This window comes from Triticum aestivum, chromosome 2A, assembly GCF_018294505.1.
Source record: "Triticum aestivum cultivar Chinese Spring chromosome 2A, IWGSC CS RefSeq v2.1, whole genome shotgun sequence".
Classification (NCBI taxonomy): Eukaryota; Viridiplantae; Streptophyta; class Magnoliopsida; order Poales; family Poaceae; genus Triticum; species Triticum aestivum.
In genome coordinates this window covers 32,217,562-32,236,481 of record NC_057797.1, presented here as the reverse complement: position 1 = coordinate 32,236,481, position 18,920 = coordinate 32,217,562, and the positions used below count along the sequence as shown (strand labels likewise).

Sequence of the window (18,920 nt, the reverse complement as noted above, 5' to 3'; positions counted from 1 at the left end):
TCTTTCGGGTGGCACAAATCCAGGTTATTGGGCTTCATATCGTGCTCGGAACTTCAGATCATTTTTCTCAGGCATTTGCTGAAGTGGTGACCACAAGAATATGATAGTTCGACAGTTTCCTACACCTAAGAGAATATTCATTTATTTTACTAGTAGTTTTTTTGGCAATAAATCATGAGTGGACACACAGCCACGCGAGGTCGTTATCAAGACCGACCTTTTCCGCACGATTCGTGCAGCTCTAATACATCGAGCCTGTATAATAAATTTCATCCACCGTATATAATTAGTACAATTCTTGTATTACTTCTGACCTTGCCAGGAGATGGTCCAGAAGGCAAACTCGCGCATTGAAGGCGTGCGTTGATTAACATGTCAGTCCAAATGGCCAGCTGCACCACAATAACTACAATGATCCATGCTACTCCTTCATTAGAAGATGGCCGCGGAGCATGTGGTTTGAAGCGTTAACTACATTGAAAGAATGCACCCTGTCCATAATCACACTAGCTCTCTCCGTCCAGCATTTTTCAATTTTGAAAATGTGGTATTTTAGTTTCGTCACTTGTTTTGGATTGCTGATTTAAAACTCTTATATGCATCAATTTTTGACTGAAAAATCACTTAACTCCATTCTTCATAGTTAACTTGAAACACAAAAAATAGAATCTGATTTTTAAATGCAACGTTGATACAAAATCAGAATGTCAATTAAAAGATCAGGCAAAATTCTACAAAAATGGTTAAAATACTTTTACATAACTTATAGGATATTTGAGACATCACCAATATGAGAGAACGATTTGTTCTTTGACGGCTTCGGTTTTGATTTAAGCTTCACAAGCATACATGTTAACCAAAAATTACGGTTCCCATTTTTGAACAAATTAGAGATATCAAAACCAACTCGACACATTTGTAATTGAACTTACAATATGAAAATATCTACGAGATGCATTTAATTACCTGAATATATGGGAGAAAGTTTGTCATGGTTGCAGCTAAATTCGTGTGCTTAGTCGATGTATTAGTAATATGTTAATCGGTAAATCAGGACTAACCATCATACAAGTGTGTTTAATCAGTGTGCCAGTTATTAGCCATGTAATATCTTGGGCTAATTAGCATATGAGTATTACCATACACTAAACCATCCAGTTTGCATGAAACAGATGCTATGAATAAAGCTTCTTGTACTAGCATTATTCCATTGATGCATCTGCCAATTGATGGGTGACACATTAATACATATACTTGGCCACCTAATAACAATTGCCATAAGAAACGTCTGCAATGCAAGGGGACGAACAGGTTGGATATACGTTAGCACGTTTGTGTGTATACCCAAGTAAAACGCAGGATCAAGTCCAGTGTCCATATGCTAACCTGTGTATCTCTGTTTCTACCGAAGTCATTTCCCCTGTTCTTCTGCTCTCCACAGGACGCAAATCGAAAATGGGCTACAGTGCACACCACGAGCAAGGGTGGTACTTACGGTGGCTGCCTCACGTCCAGAGCAGTTATGACTCAACCCAACATGCAAGGGACATCGCTACCAGACGAGCCAATATTCATACGAAAATTAAAGGAGACTATTCATACGAAAATTAAAGGAGGACCCGCCCACGTGTGCGAAGTAATGTTGCGTATTTACGCTAGCGTGCGAATTAGCCACCCCGTATTGCACAATGGGCCATATTAAGTAGGAATCACGATGTGCATGTGGACGCGCGAGATTACGGCATCGCGTGCCACTATGTCCCAAAAATTTGCGTCCCTTTTTCGGGGAGGAATTTAGATAAACGCCAGTATGCCGACCCGGTTCATTCTTCAGACAGGGTTGCCAGGTCGACTCGGTTCATTGCAAGATCGACCACTGGCCAAGTCGATCACCAACCGAGTAACTGAGTGATGACGTGGACGATCAAATCGACGGTCGATGCGCATGCAAGAAGTGGATCGTGCGATCAACCGACCGAGTTTAATTCGCCATCTGCAAATTCGGCGCGCCACATTAGCCGGTCTCTCCTTGTCCCGCTTCACTGCGCCGGCCACCACCACCATTGGAGCATTCAACCACATCATCCATCGAGCCGTGCCGACCAATGCGGAGCGGAGGCCTATATAAGCCATGCGTCGCCTCTTCCATCCATCCATCCATCCATCCATCGAGCTGCTACTTCACGTCGGCAGCTCAGTGCAGAGAGAGATTCAGGCATGGCAGCTCCAAGAGCTCTCGTCCTCGGCCTCCTGCTGGTGGTCACTGTCGCCAACGTCGGGGCCGCGTCCGTGGTGGTCGGCCTGGCCAAGTGCGCCGGCTGCACCAGGAAGGACATGAAGGCCGAGGAAACGTTCAAGCGTCTCCGGGTGGCGATCAAGTGCAGGAACGCCCACGGCGAGTACGAGAGCAAGGCGGTGGGCGGCCTCGACCGCACCGGCGCCTTCAGCGTGCCCCTGGCCGCCGACCTCCAAGGCGCCGACTGCGTCGCGCAGCTCCACAGCGCCGCCTCCAACGCGCCGTGCCCCGGCCAGGAGCCGTCCAAGATCGTGCCGCTGTCCGAGGGCGCCACCACCTTCGGCGTCGTCGCCGGCGCCAAGACCACCGCCACGCAGTCGGTGGCGTCCCCGGAGTGCGCGTCGGCCTTCTGCCCCTCGACCACGCAAAAGAAGCCCCGCGGCGGCGGCCACCACAAGAAGAAGCACAACCCGCACAAGCCTGAGACCAAGGCCCTGCCGTAAACAGACTATGCCACCACGCCCCTCCCACGCCCGCCTACGGAGGTGGGCACCCCTAGCCAGTGTCTCGACTCCGATCTACCACCCTCCCGCCCAGCATTGAAATCTCCATGATTTCGTGCTATCACTCTTGCTATTTATGATTTCAGTGTCTGCAGAACTCAGCAGAGTTCAGAATAACACGGTTATGAGAAGGACAGACGGATCTGTGTGTTTCACAGTGTATCCTTTTTACCAATGTTTGTAATATCAGTGTGATTTTTCTATGGGAAACAAGAAGTTATCGTAAATCAAGTAACACAGCCGGTTTTGATGGTTCAGGGTTGAAACTTAGCCGGTTTAGAGTTTAGGGTTGAATCTTATAGATAGACCAAAGAGTTCAGAGATGTAATATGGTACTACCTCTGTCTCGGTGATTAAGTCATTCACGTAGTTTTAGATTGACGATTTAACTATCTAAATATGTATTATATGTGACAAAAATATATAATTTAGAAACTACATCCGTGTAGAAATCTAGTGATATACTTTTCATGACATATAACACATATTTAATTCCTCAAATCGATGACCTAGAACTACGCAAATGACTTATTCACCGAGACAGAGGTAATACGTACTTTACAGGGCTTCCAAACGCGGCCTGCGAGTCGTGAACATGACAAACAAGTGTTTAAGACTACAACGGGGGAACACAAAGCCATTACTACCAAGTTTCTACACCCTCAGCTGGCGCTGTGCTTCCGTCTAGGGATGCTCGATCAAGTCCATGGCTTGCCCTTGGATACCTCTAAATGTCTGGTCGGAACTCGGAACGTTTGTTGCAATGGTACCCTGTCAGCTAAGACCACGGATAATTGCAGGAGTGGGTGATGAACATCAAAATTACACAAAAATGCATGCTATTCCTCCAGTCTTAATTCTTAACTGCAGACATAGCATTCTTAACTTCAGACATAGCACCTGAGTGCGTTATACTGTCTCTTCCTTTCAAAAAGGTAAAAAGGGAGGGATCGGGCTATGAGACTAATATGTTGGCAAGGTCGAAATGTAAATCCAATATTTAATGGGCTGCAAGCAACGCGGTGGCATATCGGCGTCTATCTAAATTACCCTCCAAAAAGGTACTTATTTGAACCAAGGTTTTGGTTACCGAATGAGGCATTTTTACCGAGGGGGACTGGAAAACGCGGTTACCACGGTTACCGAGAAATACCGGAAAATACCGAGAATATTCCGAACGAATTTTATAGTTGAATTTTGAATTCAAATAAGTTAATGAACGAACATTTGAACCAAAGACCTCTCAAAACAGGAACTAGGTTCCGACCAACAAGCCAAAACCAACTCTCATGGTATTAATTAGATTCTATGTACTTTACTATAAATTGAGTGTTTAAATTCAAAAAATTCAAATAACTGGTATTTTTTGCTTGGTACGTGGATTTACCGAGGGGCACGGAAATACGCGGTAACCATGGTAAATCTCGAAATTTCGACCGGTAACCAAAACCTTGATTTGAACTAAAACCACGACGCTTATTCTGGAACGGAGCAAGTAAAACAAATAAACAAATGTATTCTCCAAGTCTAGGACAATGCTGTCCTCGTACCACGGTACCAGTGTGGTGGTAGTCTACATTTTCTGAAGTGGTGTGCACAAGGAAAACTGGAACATGCATTGTGTACGGTTGCATATTCGACAGGCAATGTTCATTGTCTTCAGGGAGATAAAGCGTCATGGTATAAAGGCTGTTATCACTCCAGAAATTGAAGGAGCAGATTACCAGGGCTAGGAAAAATATTCTCAAGATTGAGTGAGTTATGTTGCCCTCTTCCCCTAAAAAATGGTAAAGACACAACCCATCAATGGAACATCATGCAGATCTCATTAAAGGAACTTACAATAACAGGTCTTCGCACCAGTTCAGCCACCAAGCACACTTAGCTATATAGAAAAGTCAATCCACAGTATTATGTTTTAGTACCACAAAAAGGATAAATCATATCAAATACTCCCTCCGTTCCAAAATAAGTGTCAGAGCGATACTCCAAAAATCAAAATGCATAAAAACAGGGCATCTCGATGTTGAGAAAATTACAAAAGGCGACCACAATTGCAGTTAGCGAGTGATAATACCTTTGTTGCACAAATTACCACCGAGAATCCTAATAGTTTTTTAAATAGCACAAATCTACCACCTACCATTACCAGTAAGCACAATTTCTGTAGGAATTTCTAGGATGTCAATCATTCCTCTGGTTAGCCCTTTTTGTATTTTAAATATATAATACATAAATGGATAATAAGTTGCATACTAAAGATATCTGAATAAAATGAATGGGCCGGGAGAGTTGAAAATGCAGATAATTTCGAACATTGATAATGTGCTCTATCACATCTGGTTTAACAAGTGAGAACAACAATCAGTAAATGAGAGCACATAGGTTAACTGATGAGTAGATCTGTTCAAACAACTAGACACTAACTAGCTTACAAAATTTCCATGGCGAATCGACATTGTCCAATGTCATGAAGCAGCATGCACCTGAACACTAACAGATAAGCAAACTGACCTAGACAAAGAAGTTATCCAAGCCACTGCCTCAAAAGTGGACATGGTCCATATCCATGTAACACCTGATTTAGTGACCATCCGAGGACCATTTCACAAAACAGGGGATGTAAGACAGACATCCGAGAACATAACATTAGGTATTTTCCCGCAAAATAAAACATAATATTCGATATCTCCTGTTTATGACATGACATATGGAGTTTGGACCTACAAAGTGCATCGTTGTAGCTGCAGAGCATTTCTGCACGGTGTATCAAGGGAGCTTCGCGCTAGGTTTCTTTTTTCTTCTTTTGCAAATTGGCATTGAATAGCACAGTGCATCCTGGGATTATCTTGTCAGGCTACTTCTGAAGTCAAGGAGATGAAAAGTTAATCTTCGTTTTGAGTTCACCAGATTCAAGAAATAACAAACAATGAAACAAATGTGTTCGCAAAAAAAAACAATGAAACAAATCGAATTACCTGTCAGCTGATTTGACTGCTTTTAGTCAATATGGCCACAAAACAGATCACATGAGGAAACCTGCCCAGGGAAGGGCATAATATCAGTTTCCATACTTTAAAGGAATCATAAGGTCAGTTTTAGATACCTCACAAAAAAAGAACAATAGAACTTGAGTATGTAAATTTCTGTACATAACATGATATATGGTAGAAGTGTACCTCAAAAGCAGTAGGTGATATCCGTTGTGCAGGTACAGGCGCATGCTTAACAAGACACCAACTAATCATTCCACATTTTGGTAATTAATGCTGACATTTAAGTTGCTTGTTCTGAGCATTCTGCATCCGTCGTTCAGCTCCTCGCTGCAGAACATGATGTGCAAATTTTCCAGTGAAGGTGGGAGGCCCATTGCTGGCAGCCTTGAGATTCTTGGACATCTATAGACCTCCAGCCTCTCGAGGGAGGGGTGGCTGTGTAGCCCTGCAGGAAGGTATTTGAGATACTCGGAAGCTTCGAATTTGAGGGTCTGCAGGGACTCGAGGCGCAAAAGTTCTCTCTCTTGCTCATCCGTTAGTCTTGTCACCCCTACGTCCCTAGTTCTGAGTTTGAGGCTTTGGAGTGATGTCTGGTGTTTGAAGAATGATGTGGTCAGAATAGAAAAGTCATCGATATCAAGACTTTCGAGTCGAGGGAATGGTTGGTAACCCTGCCCTGGCAAACCCTCCAAACATGGATGCAAGCAAAGGCAGTCGTGTATTTTCAAATGCCTCAAGCTACCAAGGGATGAAAAGCCCTCCAATGTGGAGAGTGATGCACAGCTCAAAATATTCAACTCTTCCAGTGCCGTGCAGGAATGCAGCTGCAGAGATTCCAAACTTGAAATGTACTCTACTTCCAACTTTGTGAGGGACGGCAAGCCCTCAAGTTCGTCAAGCAATTCACAGTCTCTAACTGTCAACTTTTCCAGTGCCGTGCAGTGATGCAGCTTCAGATATTCCAAAGATGAGCTGCCCCATACATCTAACACTTTGAGACAGGTGGCATTCCCCACAAAGCTCGGCTCCAGCGTCTCTTCACTATCTTCGTTGACATCAAGTTCTACAAGTGATTTTGGAAGGAGCCATCTTCCATCCTCATGCACCAAAGATGATGGAAGCATGTCACATCCATAATTAATTGTTAGCATTTCAAGGGAGGTAAATTCAGCGAAGCCTTCATTGTTCCCGCAGAATGCGAGATCAGGGCATTCACAAATTGATATCTTCTTCAGAGAGGATACGAGATTTAACGGAATACACAAGAGCCTGTCTTGAGCTGAACTTGTCAGTGTTGACGCATTTGGGGCTGAGATAACATTTGATACATTGTTTTCTTCTGGTTCTATTGACAACCGTGTTATTTCAGGGCAGTCCTGTAAAATCAGTTCCTCTGGGACTAGAGCATGCTTCAGAATCAGAGATAGCCACTTCCCTGTTATTCCACATGACTTGATACTGAGGCATTGAAGAGATGGGAGGGCACCACAATTTGCAGCTGTCACATCCTCATTGACATGCTCTCGCAGAATAGCTGGAGAGAAAAGTTTTCCACAGTTGCGTATTTTCAGCGTCTTCAAGGACACGAGTTTCCTTAATCCTTTGAATGAAACAGACAATAGATCTTGGCAACCTTCTATTTTCAAGCGAGTCAAGAACCGCAGATTATGCGGTGCCATAATGTTGCCATCTAACACCAATTGCTCACCACAGAACTCACTGAAATCGTCATCGGAAGAAGATTCCTCAAAATTCTTGTGTAAAATACAGATGGTTAATCTTTCGGAGGACCAACCTTGAATTCTTGCAAATTTTGAAACTTTCCTGTTGAAAATTCTAAAGGTACTTGAAGATGGTAAACAATGTGGTATCAGCAAATGAGGACAATCATGAACAATCAGCTCACGAAGACCAGGCAACCATGGCTCCTCAATTTTCAGTTCCTGCCCGTTCCCAAACAGATCAAACACCTCCAATACAGGGCACCCCTTAATCTTCAGAACCCTTAAACTAGAGTTCAAGTCCCTCTTGGAAATGCAAAGGCACCTCTCCAACTTTGTCATTTTAATTAACACCAATTCTTCCAAGGAAGGAACAAATACTTCTACTACTTTCTGCATGCCGCTCAATTTCAACTTTGTAAGAAACAGAAGACTTCCCAGAGATGGAAGTATCCGCCATTCTCCACAGTTCTCTAAATGAAGCGTCTGCAATGAGGTAACTGGGGTATTGCTGGCAAGCCAAAATGGAGAGAGAGCCCCATTATACCCAGATATCTGAAGATGCTTCAGGTTGCTGTTTGGCTCAAGACCCTCGAGCACGTCTATTTGCAAGCAATCCATCACTATGCTGCTAGAAGTTTGAAGGCCCTCAGTCACCTGTTTTGGCAAGCATTCCTCCATCTCGACGCTGGTACAAGTTTCGGGACCCTCAAGAACCTCTACCAGCAAGGGCACCTCCATTTCAGAGCTCATGCCATGATCATATTCATCATGTGACGAGGTACCATTCCAAGACAAGTGCAGCTTTTCCAACTGGTGCTTGTCCTTCAGTCTAGCCTGGTATGCCTCTTCCCTAGTTTTAACATTTTGCAGTTGAGAAATCCCAAGTCGTACAAGTTCATTCATGGATTGAAGTTCTATAATATCGACGCCATTAGAATCTTGAACACTGAAATTGTGCAGCTCCTGAAGTGAGATCAATTCACCAATTCCAGCAATGGAAGAGTGCACTCCCTCTTTTGAAACAAGGTGCCGCAAGCTGGGAACATTACTCATGCCATAAATTACATTAGAATCAATGTTTGAGGCGACATCTAATACTTGAAGATGGCAAAACTTGCTCCAAACTTGAGGCAAACCCTCGTGCACCTCATCGACTTTGAGCTTTAGATAGCGAAGATGGGTAGGATTTACCAAACTGCACATGAGGGAATTATAATCAGCAGATGTTCCAGAAATCTGTAATAGACGAAGATTATGTGCCTCTCGGAGTATGTCTTGGAAGGATTGCAACATGGAAGAGTCGAACTGCCCAATCAATACCAATGTTCTCAATTTTCTCAATGATGTAACTTTATTTCGCAAATTTTCTTCAAAATTGTTACTGCAATGTTTGTTCCCAACCTGATTTTTGTTGTATGCGTAACCAGTCACTACTGACAGATGCCGTACAGTTGGCAAAATGTCATTGCATTGCAGATCATTTGTAATTGCACACTCGGTTCTCGGAACCATCCTCACAAAATCTAGCATAGCAATTTTGACTGCCTTGAGAGGAGTTTTGTCTTCCAACTTGGTGAAAGTAGCCCAGGTTCAGCAAATCATCCAGATAGTCCATTCCCATCTTCTCCAATATTTTATTTGAATGCCTATGTTTCACAAAACCTTGTGAAATCCATATCTGGACCAACTCCTCGCCAAGAAACTGATAATTGTCGGGGAAGATAGAACAATACGAGAAGCACTGATGTAAATGGTACGGCAGCTGATCATAGCTAAGCTTCAAAGCGGACATAATGCCTCCATTGAGCCCTAGCAATTTCCAGTCTTCATTCCTTAGAATGTTACCCCAATGATCAATGGTAAGCTTTTCTCTTAACAGTGCCCCAGCGGTTACTGCCGCTAATGGGTTGCCCTTTAGTTTATCTGCAATTTGCTTCCCAATGATGCTTAGACTTCTATGCCCTGCATAGTTCTCATCACCAAATGCACATGCTTTGAACAACAGCCATATATCATCATTCCCCAAAGCATGTAATCTAATTGGTCCAGTTGTTCCTATTCTTTTTGCAACAGACATATTTCTAGTTGTCACAAGAATCATATTGCCCCTTGCATTATTGGACTTGAAAGGAGCCAATAGTTGGTTCCATCGGCAGTCACTCATGTCATCCCAGACATCATCTAAAACAAGCAGAACCCTCTTTAATCTGATGTGACTCTTCAAGACCTCCTGGAGTTTGGCGAAGCTGCATACTCCCTCATGTGGCTTTTCAGAGGGAGAGGCAAAATCTAACATATCTCTTGAGACTCTTATTTCATCGAAGTTGTTAGATACCCGAACCCAGATCCTGTGTTTAAATTGGCTTCGCACATCTGGATCATTGTATACAAGTTGAGCAAGAGTTGTCTTCCCGACACCTGCAATGCCTACAATAGGCAGAACTGTTACACCTACACTGCCATATTCTTCGTCGGTCATCAAGTTTTTTATGTAGTTTTTCTCTTCAACTCTCCCATACACTCTTCCCTTCAGAAGACTTGATGTTCTTAGGTGTGGATCTGAGGCTGTACTTTGATAGTGACTTGGACCTGCACCAGATTCAGAGCCAAGTATGTTCAGAACCCTTGTCACATCCCCTCGGATATCTTGCAGCTGACGAGTTATATCCTGTATCCTACTGGAAAATTCTTCCTTGTTCCAAGCGTGAACGTCAGGTGTGAAGGAGTCTCCTGGATCCTGATCTGTTCTCATTCTTTTTCTGCTAGATGGTACACCAAGTGCAACAAGGGTAGCATTTGCAATGGCATCTCCTATGCTGCGGTAAGAAAAAAAAAGTGGATGGTGAGTACTGAATTGGCTATAAGAACCACAATGAGTTGTTATACACAGATGATGTCTAAGAATGAGAATGCATGTGCTTTGTTGTACTAGTAGAACCGATTGAAATTACTGCATCCATGGCTTAAGCTATGTCCTATGTAGAAATCTGAAACTGAGAGCTTGGCATGTTTGGATGAAGATAGGATGGTTTGTCAAAATTCAGATGCAGTGACACCATACAGTAAAACCATGTGCTTTGTTGTGGAACCCAATAAACATTCCTGCATCCATGGCTTAAACTATGTCCTAGAGAAATCTGAAATCGAGAGCTTGGTCTGTTTAGATGAAGACAGGGTGGGTTATCAAATTCAGATGCAGTGACAACATACAGTAAAACTACAAGAGGAGAGCTAGAATGAAATATTTCGCAAAAAATGGAAATCGTGATTCAGAAGAACATTTGCAATTGAAACCAACAAGTTTCAGGATCTATTTGAGCATATTCACCCCTAAAAAGAGAATAGTAAAATCAAGCGAGGGCACGAACGATGAACAGAAGAGAGCTGAACTGAAGATTCCAGCAGGGCCTGTGACAATGACGCGGATATGGGCTAGGATCATCGCGTCGCCAAATCTGCAACGATCCCCTGCCCTCGGAGACACGGCCTCCGACCGGAGCCTTGTCGGCTCTTTCTTCTCCAGCGAATCACGGCCCCACTCCCCCATGCCGCCGTCGCCGGATCGGACATCGTCGCGCCAACAACGCCGCCTCCATACCTTCTCGACCCCCTCTCCTGTACAAGAGCGGCCTGCTCCCGTGAGATCCATCGCCGATGCTGCTGCTCGCGGCTCCCATGCTACTGCAGGATGCCGGAGCCGGAGAAACCCGACGAGGGAGAGATAAAGATTTTTTTTTGAGAGAGAAAAGGAACGGGGGCTTCTGGGTAGAGCGGGTGAACTGGCATCGGAGCCCATTACGGCCTAGTTAAAATTAACGGACAGAACGAATGGTTTCAGGCCCAGTCGCTTCATCACATTCACTCACAGCGTGGTCCAAATACAATGCTTGTTCAGAGCTCCTAACCCATGCTTGACCAAAATCCTTAATTAAGGGATATCCTTTGCAAATGTCATCTTCACTTTTTTTAAAACTCACTTTCACCTTCTATGGTGGTGACAAATAGTGCACTACACGCGCATCACTTGTTGCAACCCGGGAGTTTTTTTTCCTTTTTCATAGATTTGGTTTTTTAATGTTTTATCTCTTAAACCGTGGTTCCAATTCATGGATAGTTTTTATCGTTAAATTTCTCGGGTCGAGATTTTTCGATGATAAATCCCAAGTAAATAGGTTTCAATGAAGTTTTATCCACGAACAAACAAAAAAACAAGAATCAGGAAAAAACAGAAATTAAAAAAAGACAAAACCGAACAAAAAGACCAAAAACCAGAAGAAAACAACAAAAGCACAATTGTGATTTTTTTACTTTTTTGGGAAGCAGTGATTTTTCATTTAGTACAGTTGTGCTTTACCCTTTTTCAAGGAAGCACATTTGTGTTTTTTTCCTCTTTGGAAGCATAGTTGTGCTTCTTGTGGAAGCATTGGGAAAGCACAACTGTGCTTCTCTCGCAGGAGCACATATCGTGCTTCTCGCGGAAAAGCATTGCTTTTCCTATAAAAATCTCCCCAGACCTAGGGAAACCAAGCAAAAGCTCAAAAGCCAAAAAAAAAACAAATAAAATCCAAAAGCGTGTGCAAAAAGAAAAAAATTCCCGAGGGTGCGCCCAGCGCGCAACATGTGGTGGTGCATCAGTTGGCGCACTCCCAGGCACAATAAAGTGACCTCTGTAGGGGGGAAGTATCATGTACTCCCATCCTTGGGGTACTCCCGGCGCTCCAAGTTTAAAGAAACCACTCATAAATGTTTCAAAAAAAATCAAAAAATGTGAATGTTCGCAAGGAATGTAACTACAAACGCTAGAAATTTCAGGTCCAAACTCGAAGTGCACATTAAGGAACAAAAATTAATGTGCACTTCGAGTTTGGACTTGAAATTTCTAGCGTTTGTAGTTACATTCCTTGCGAACATTCACATTTTTTTCTGAAATTTTTGGAAACATTTAAGATATGTTTTTGAACTTGGAGCACCGGGAGTACCCGAGGATGGGAGTACCAGATATTTCCCCCTGAGCCCTCCAAGAGGCTGACCCCTTGATTAGTTGCCCCCGCGCTTGACGTGTCAGTTTCTAAAATAACGCCCGTGTGCCCACTTGCATGGGCCGGCCCAAAACATGCTTGCTGGTTGGGCGGTCAACCATTCATTCGTTGCACTGGATAGCTCCCTCGTTCGTCCTCTCGGTCCACGGTTGAGTGGTCGACTTTTGAAAAAAAAACATATCTGTCTAAAAAATGCAAATTTTGAAAAACAATGTATTCATAAATTAAAGAAAAACTTCGTGAATTCTAAAAAGGGGATTTTAAAAAATCCAAGACTATTTTAAAAGTTTGTGGATTTAAAAAAAAATTATGAACTAAAAACATGTATTTTGAATAGTTCGTGGATTAAAAAAAGTTCACGAAATTGGGAAAAGCCATGAAAGGGAAAACATGTTCGTGAATTTGATTTTTTTACAAACTTGATAAAATTTCATTGATTTAAAAACATGTTTGTTAATTCGAAAAAAGTTCAATGATTTAATTTTTTAAGAAAATGAAAAATATTTATTAATTTAAAAACATGCATGTTTTTTGAAAGTTCATGAATTTGATAAAAAGGTTTATCAAATTTTAAAGGAAAAGGAAAAATAAAAAAGGAAAACGAAATAAAAAAGGACAAAAACAGAAGCTTCTGAAAACCAAACAGAAAGATAAAAAAAGAGAAGCTATTCGCATTTTATCGGCTGTTGATTGCGGGGGTGTGCGTTGTGTGCGATTATTGAAGTAATCGGCGCCATAAGCACGGAGTAGGGAATGCTATGCTTGTTACCTTTTCGATTCTAAAAAAAGACACTTGTTTGTTTTCTCTGACATATGGACCTAGTCATTCTCTCTCTATTGTTTGCAAATGATTATGAATCTCGTCTAATGTGAAAGATCGTAAAACTAGGGGAAAATGAGTTACATATACTATTACGTTGAGAAAAACGACTTGAAAAGAACTGAAGTAGTTTCTCTTGGCAAATGTAAAATTAAGGCATTATTAATCGTGGTAGTACCTTGAAGGGTTTGGCAGCTGGTGGTGACTTGCATGTTCAGGCTGATCCATATGTGTTTCCTTCACCTCGCCTGTGATGAAATGATCCAAGTGTTTTGACACCTCAAACCGTCGACGCCTCTGCTTGCCACTGCTGCTGCTCGTCGTCGACATATCGACATCGCCGCCTGTTGACGCACCATCGGCTCCATGCATGAATCCGGCGATAGCATCACGTAAAGCAGCTGGATATGTGCCAAAAGATCAGAGATAGGAGGGAAAACATGGAAACAAGAGAGGAAAGAAGGTGGAGGGAGCATACATAAAGTTTGAACCAAGGACAAGCAGACGACAAAACCTTATGAACTGCCTCAGTAACAAAATGTAGGACGTTTTTTGTACCCAACTATATATACCAAAAAATGACTTATATTTTATTACAGAGGGAGTATACTTTTTAAACATGAGAGATTAGCTTAGCCCGCTGATCTTGACCAGAAAATTTTGGCATAGATCTGGTATTGTATGCGCGTTGACTCAAGCATGGCGAATGGACCTCATGGTTTTTATGTGGTGGAAATTGCAAAAGTTTGAGTTGGAGTAGACTTGTAGTCTGTCGACGGATCGTACTCTAATGATCCGTTCATGTAGATCAATATTTTTTTTGAGTATACGTAGATCAAACCTTTTTTTGACGGAAATATGTAGATCAATCTTTTTTTTTAGATGCAAATATGTAGATCAATCTTAACAGGTGCCAAAGGACCAGAAAAAGATGAGCACAACTGGATCTGCACACCGCACGACATACGTAAAGGCTCAACTATTTACCTCGTTGCATGACGCGTTGCTGCAGTCTGCAGTAGTCGAGGTCATCCACCACGTCGTCCGCGTCGTAGAGCGCCTCCCTGAGAGCCGCGAGGGACGGCTCGGACAGCGCCGCCACCGGCGGCCTCCCTTCCCTCACAGACGACGCAGCCGAGACCGCCGTGCTGACCCTCTTGATCTCGGACCTGAGCCCCTCGGCGTCGCCGGCCAGCCCAGCCCGGCGGATCCACGCGTCCAGCTCGCCCCCCATCGTTAGGCTCTCCAGGATGCCTCGTATCAGCCACAGGATCGCCGGCACCAGGAACGCGTCCTCCGCCGCCTCCATCGGTCGGGTCTCGGGTGGATCGGGCAGGAGATGGGGAGAAGCAGAAGCAGAAGCTCTCGAGCGGAGGTCAACGGCGGGTGGGGTGGAGGGTGGAGAGTAGGAATGGAGCAAGAGGGTTTACTCTATAGATACACTACTGGGGTGGATGTGATGTCGGAATGATGGAACAAGTCTACCACCCGACCGCTGCTGCGAGCTAGTGGACCACTTCTTCTACACGGAGATCGACCGGATACTAATGCCTCGACGACTCGAGTGGACGTTAATCTACATCGTCGCCGGTGACGCCGGGAATGACCGTGGCGTGGCGCAGAATGCAGGTGTCCCTCCCATAGACTGTGAGCCAGGAGCCATATTGACGTTCCTGGCCCGTGAGAATGTGAGCTCGTTGAGCTGCCATTGGTTTGGTTTGGTTTGGTTTCGTTCGTTCTTTCCCTTTTTATTTTTTCCTTATTATATATTTTTGAAATATTTTAAATACATATATTTTTTAAAAATAATCTACTTACTGTTTCAAAAATTGTCCATACCGTCTCAAAATGTTCATTCAGCGTAAATAAATCTTCATGCAACTTTTAATTTTTGTGATAGAGTTCAAAAATATATTCGTTACATTTAAACAATGTGAAAATAACATAAAAAATGTGTACCATTAAAAAATGAAATGTTCATGCAACTTTTGGTTTTTGTGATGCAGATCAAAAAGATGTTCATGACATTTAAAAAAATGTTAATACAATATAAAGAATTGTAAAATCCAAAAAAATGTTTGTGACATTCAAAAAATGTTTGGTCATTGTACAAATATGTTCATGAGATTTTATAAAAATATTTATACAATGTAAAAAAATATTCACGTAATTTGAAAACTGTTTCTACCATTAAAAAACTGTTAAACATGTATTTGAGAAATGTTCATCGTATATCAACATATGTACAACATGTATGAGAAAAATTCAAAAACAGGGAAAAAATGAAAAAAAATGAAAAAGAAGAAGAAAAACAAAAAAAAGAATAAAACCGACACAAAAACACATGGAAACAAAGAAGATAAACCACATGGAAGTTCTAAAACTGATCCTAACCGTAGAACCTTTCAACATACTGCTCGCGAACATCGATCTCCTCATGGGTCGGCCCATTAGCCATAGTGGGAGTGTACAAAGAAGCACGGGTTTATGCAGCTTCAGACCTTTTCGCCCGGTTTCTTGGAAGGTTCTGGAACTTTTGCCTGATTGTTTTCACTTTTTTTCGGTTTGGGTATCCTCCATACTTTCGTTCATACACCATAGTCGACCCGTACTTGAGCATCTTGAACATAGCAACAAAAGTGAACGAATTCATTGTGTTGGGTTTTCCGATCGCTAACCTTGCATGTTCCTTGATCTATTTTATCTTAGTCGCCCAAGAACAACATTATCAAGTTCCTCGCCATTGAGGTCCAAATGTTTTAGCATCTCCTCAGTGCCCCCCCTCTAACCATTGGCAAATCGACAACTGCAGCTCCGACGTTAGTCCTTAGGGGCATATACATGAAGACTTTTCAGCTGTCATCGACAAAGTTAGGCCGTCTCCGGTATGGAGCAGCGACAATGGCACATCGGTGGCTCATTCTTGTGGCTTTAGTGGTCGTTCAGTGATTAAGGGCCCTCAATGTAATTTTTGTTATGTTTATAGTGGTTTGTAATTGTACTTCCGGTGAACCTTTATAACATATCTGGATACCTTTCTCCAATGAAAACCTATGTTTAGCTATTACATGAGCTACCTCATTATCTTCTCTAAAGCATTGTTCAAACTTTTCCCCTGTAAATCCATGTACCTGACTTAGCAGGTTCTCTCCTGCCCAAGTTTTTTTAGAAATCTCGCCAAACTTTATTGATTCAGAGCAATATTGATAGGTACAATAGTTGGGTCATGAGGATTGCCCAACCAAACATGTCTACCTACTCTTAGGTTACAAGAGAACTTGGAGAGATTATGAGCCTCATAATTAAAGTTTCTACGCTCGTGAATGAAATTGCAAAACTGAAAACTAGCTTTATGTCCTACTCCTAGCGAAAGTTTCCAAGATCATCGGGTTATTAATCCCTTGAAACACCATTGCAGAAGAACACAAATATGACCCATTGTGGTTGTGACACACTGCTACAACTGCGCCCCATGTCTCTTTCGTGCAACCGTTCCATCGACATTGATTTTCATGAAGTTTTGTGGTGGAGGCAGTCACCGTTCTGAAGCATCAACGTTAACCGGAGTGGCAACCTGTTGCACATTGATCTTTGGTGCTTGCTCAAGCTCGCTGAGATAGGAATTCACAAAAGCAATTGTGTGAAACGATCTCTGAATGATGGCCTCATGGATAGCTTTCCATCGAGCATACCAAATTGACCAAAGTGTCACCGCCATCCATGTCATGATTTTCTCATGCATAAGTGGTATTGATCTTTTGGTCTTCAACAGTTCGGGCCAAATATGCCCCTTATGTACTTGAGTTGGACCGGGCCATGATCCAGTTCCCCTCCTGCTTAGGTTGAAATAAGTCCAAACAGGACGGGAGTATGAATGCATGATCCCCGGTAGCTGCAATTTTCTTTTTGACATGAATGCCACGAGTTGTCCATCACAGATCCATCTGCACACCTGCCTGAATTCCACTTGAGTCTCAGACCACATATTTGAAAACCGGCTGAAAGTAATGATGGTCTCAGACAACTACACAATGGCAAAACCATTTTTCCATTAAAGAAACCGCCACACAGTTATTACATGAACTAAAAACAAAAAGGAACATAAAAGTAAAAGCAAGCCTATAACATTAGGCAAAACATGAACTAAACGCAGGCAACACACAGTAGAACAAAGCAAGCCAAAAAAGGCAACATCTATAGTAATTCTCTTGACTCAAATGGACTTGGTTATATGCTAAGGAAGTCTGGTACTCATGCTTCACCGCCATCGGCTCCGCTATATCGCTACCGGATACGAGTGATACCTTCAAGGCATGGTGGCTTAGGGCCAGGCGTGCAAGCTTGACTAGGGACAGAAGAGGTTTTGACACTTTAGTCATCTTCATTGCATGGTCTCTATGGAAGCAAAGGAATGCTAGAGTCTTTGGTAGGCTAGAACAACAAAGGAGGCCACAACAATTGGTGTAACAAATATTTGACAAGCTTAAGGAGTGGAAGGAGGCCGGAGTTGGTAGATTACACCAGTTTGTGAGAGAGTAGGCTAGCATAGTTTGGGTAGGTGTGGTGTGTCTAGCTGGGTGTTCGCATTGTTGTCTAGCGCCTTGTAATTTTTTTATTCCCTTTTATAAAAAATATGGTACGTCATTGATGTACTCTCAAAAAATAGATTTGATTAAATTAGTTGATACACAGCAACTTTGTATACAAAACACGCACCAAAATTACAAATTAAAAAAAGCAAAATACACATGGATCCCTATGTTCCTCACAACTCTTATTCTGCAACTGTGCAGTGCAGATACTAAACCGGGGCAGTGAATGGCAGAACACCAAACAATATACACCCACGCATGCAAACGGATCATAAATAGCAACGTCCATCACTCACTGATCACCAATCCGTTGATGAGATTTCATCGCTGGGCAGGACGGTGGGACCGGACTTAGTGGTGTCCGTGGTATCCGCCGCCGTCCCCACCGTCGTAGGTGGGCGTTGGAGGGACGGGGTGGTAGTCGGGGTGGGGCTGCGGCTTCGGCTCGGGCTTGGGCACGGGGCCATAATCTGGGTGGGGCTGGGGCTTGGGCTCCGGCTTGGGCGGCACGGGCTTCTTATGATGGAAGTGCTCCATGATGTGCTTCTTGATCGGCCCGCACAGGGTCACCGACGCACACTCTCAATGCCACCGCGTTCGTCTTGGCGCCCGCGACGACGCCGAAGGTGGTGCCCTCGGACACCGGCACAATCCTGGATGGCTCTTGCCCAGGGCACGGTGCGTTGGAGGCTGCGTTGTGGAGCTACGCGACGCACTCACACTAGTAGAAAAATGGCCTATTGTCCCGGTTCGTAAGGGCCTTTTGTCCCGGTTCCTGAACCGGGACTAAAGGGTCGGTACTAATGCCCTGTCCCTTTAGTCCCGGTTCAATCCAGAACTGGGACAGATGGGCCTCCACGTGGCCTGTGCGCGGAGCCCAGGCAGGAGGGCCTTTGGTCCCGGTTGGTGGCACCAACCGGGACCAATAGGCATCCACGCGTCAGCATTTC

At 43.4% G+C, this 18,920-nt stretch overlaps 1 protein-coding gene and 1 pseudogene across 1 annotated transcript; one reads left to right on the top strand and one right to left on the bottom strand.

The window, feature by feature from the left end:
* Positions 1-2,148: 2,148 nt before the first annotated feature.
* LOC123184483 (uncharacterized) lies at positions 2,149-3,034 on the top strand. The gene has a single exon (XM_044596585.1). The coding sequence runs from the start codon at positions 2,218-2,220 to the stop codon at positions 2,737-2,739; it is 522 nt and encodes a 173-aa protein (XP_044452520.1). The 5' UTR covers positions 2,149-2,217; the 3' UTR covers positions 2,740-3,034.
* Positions 3,035-5,171: 2,137 nt separating this feature from the next.
* Positions 5,172-14,760, bottom strand: LOC123191430 (putative disease resistance RPP13-like protein 1; annotated as a pseudogene).
* Between the last annotated feature and the right edge of the window lie 4,160 nt (positions 14,761-18,920).

Excerpts from the sequence above, each read along its gene's own strand:
- LOC123184483 (XM_044596585.1), top strand. The coding sequence starts at position 2,218 with ATGGCAGCTCCAAGAGCTCTCGTCCTCGGCCTCCTGCTGGTGGTCACT.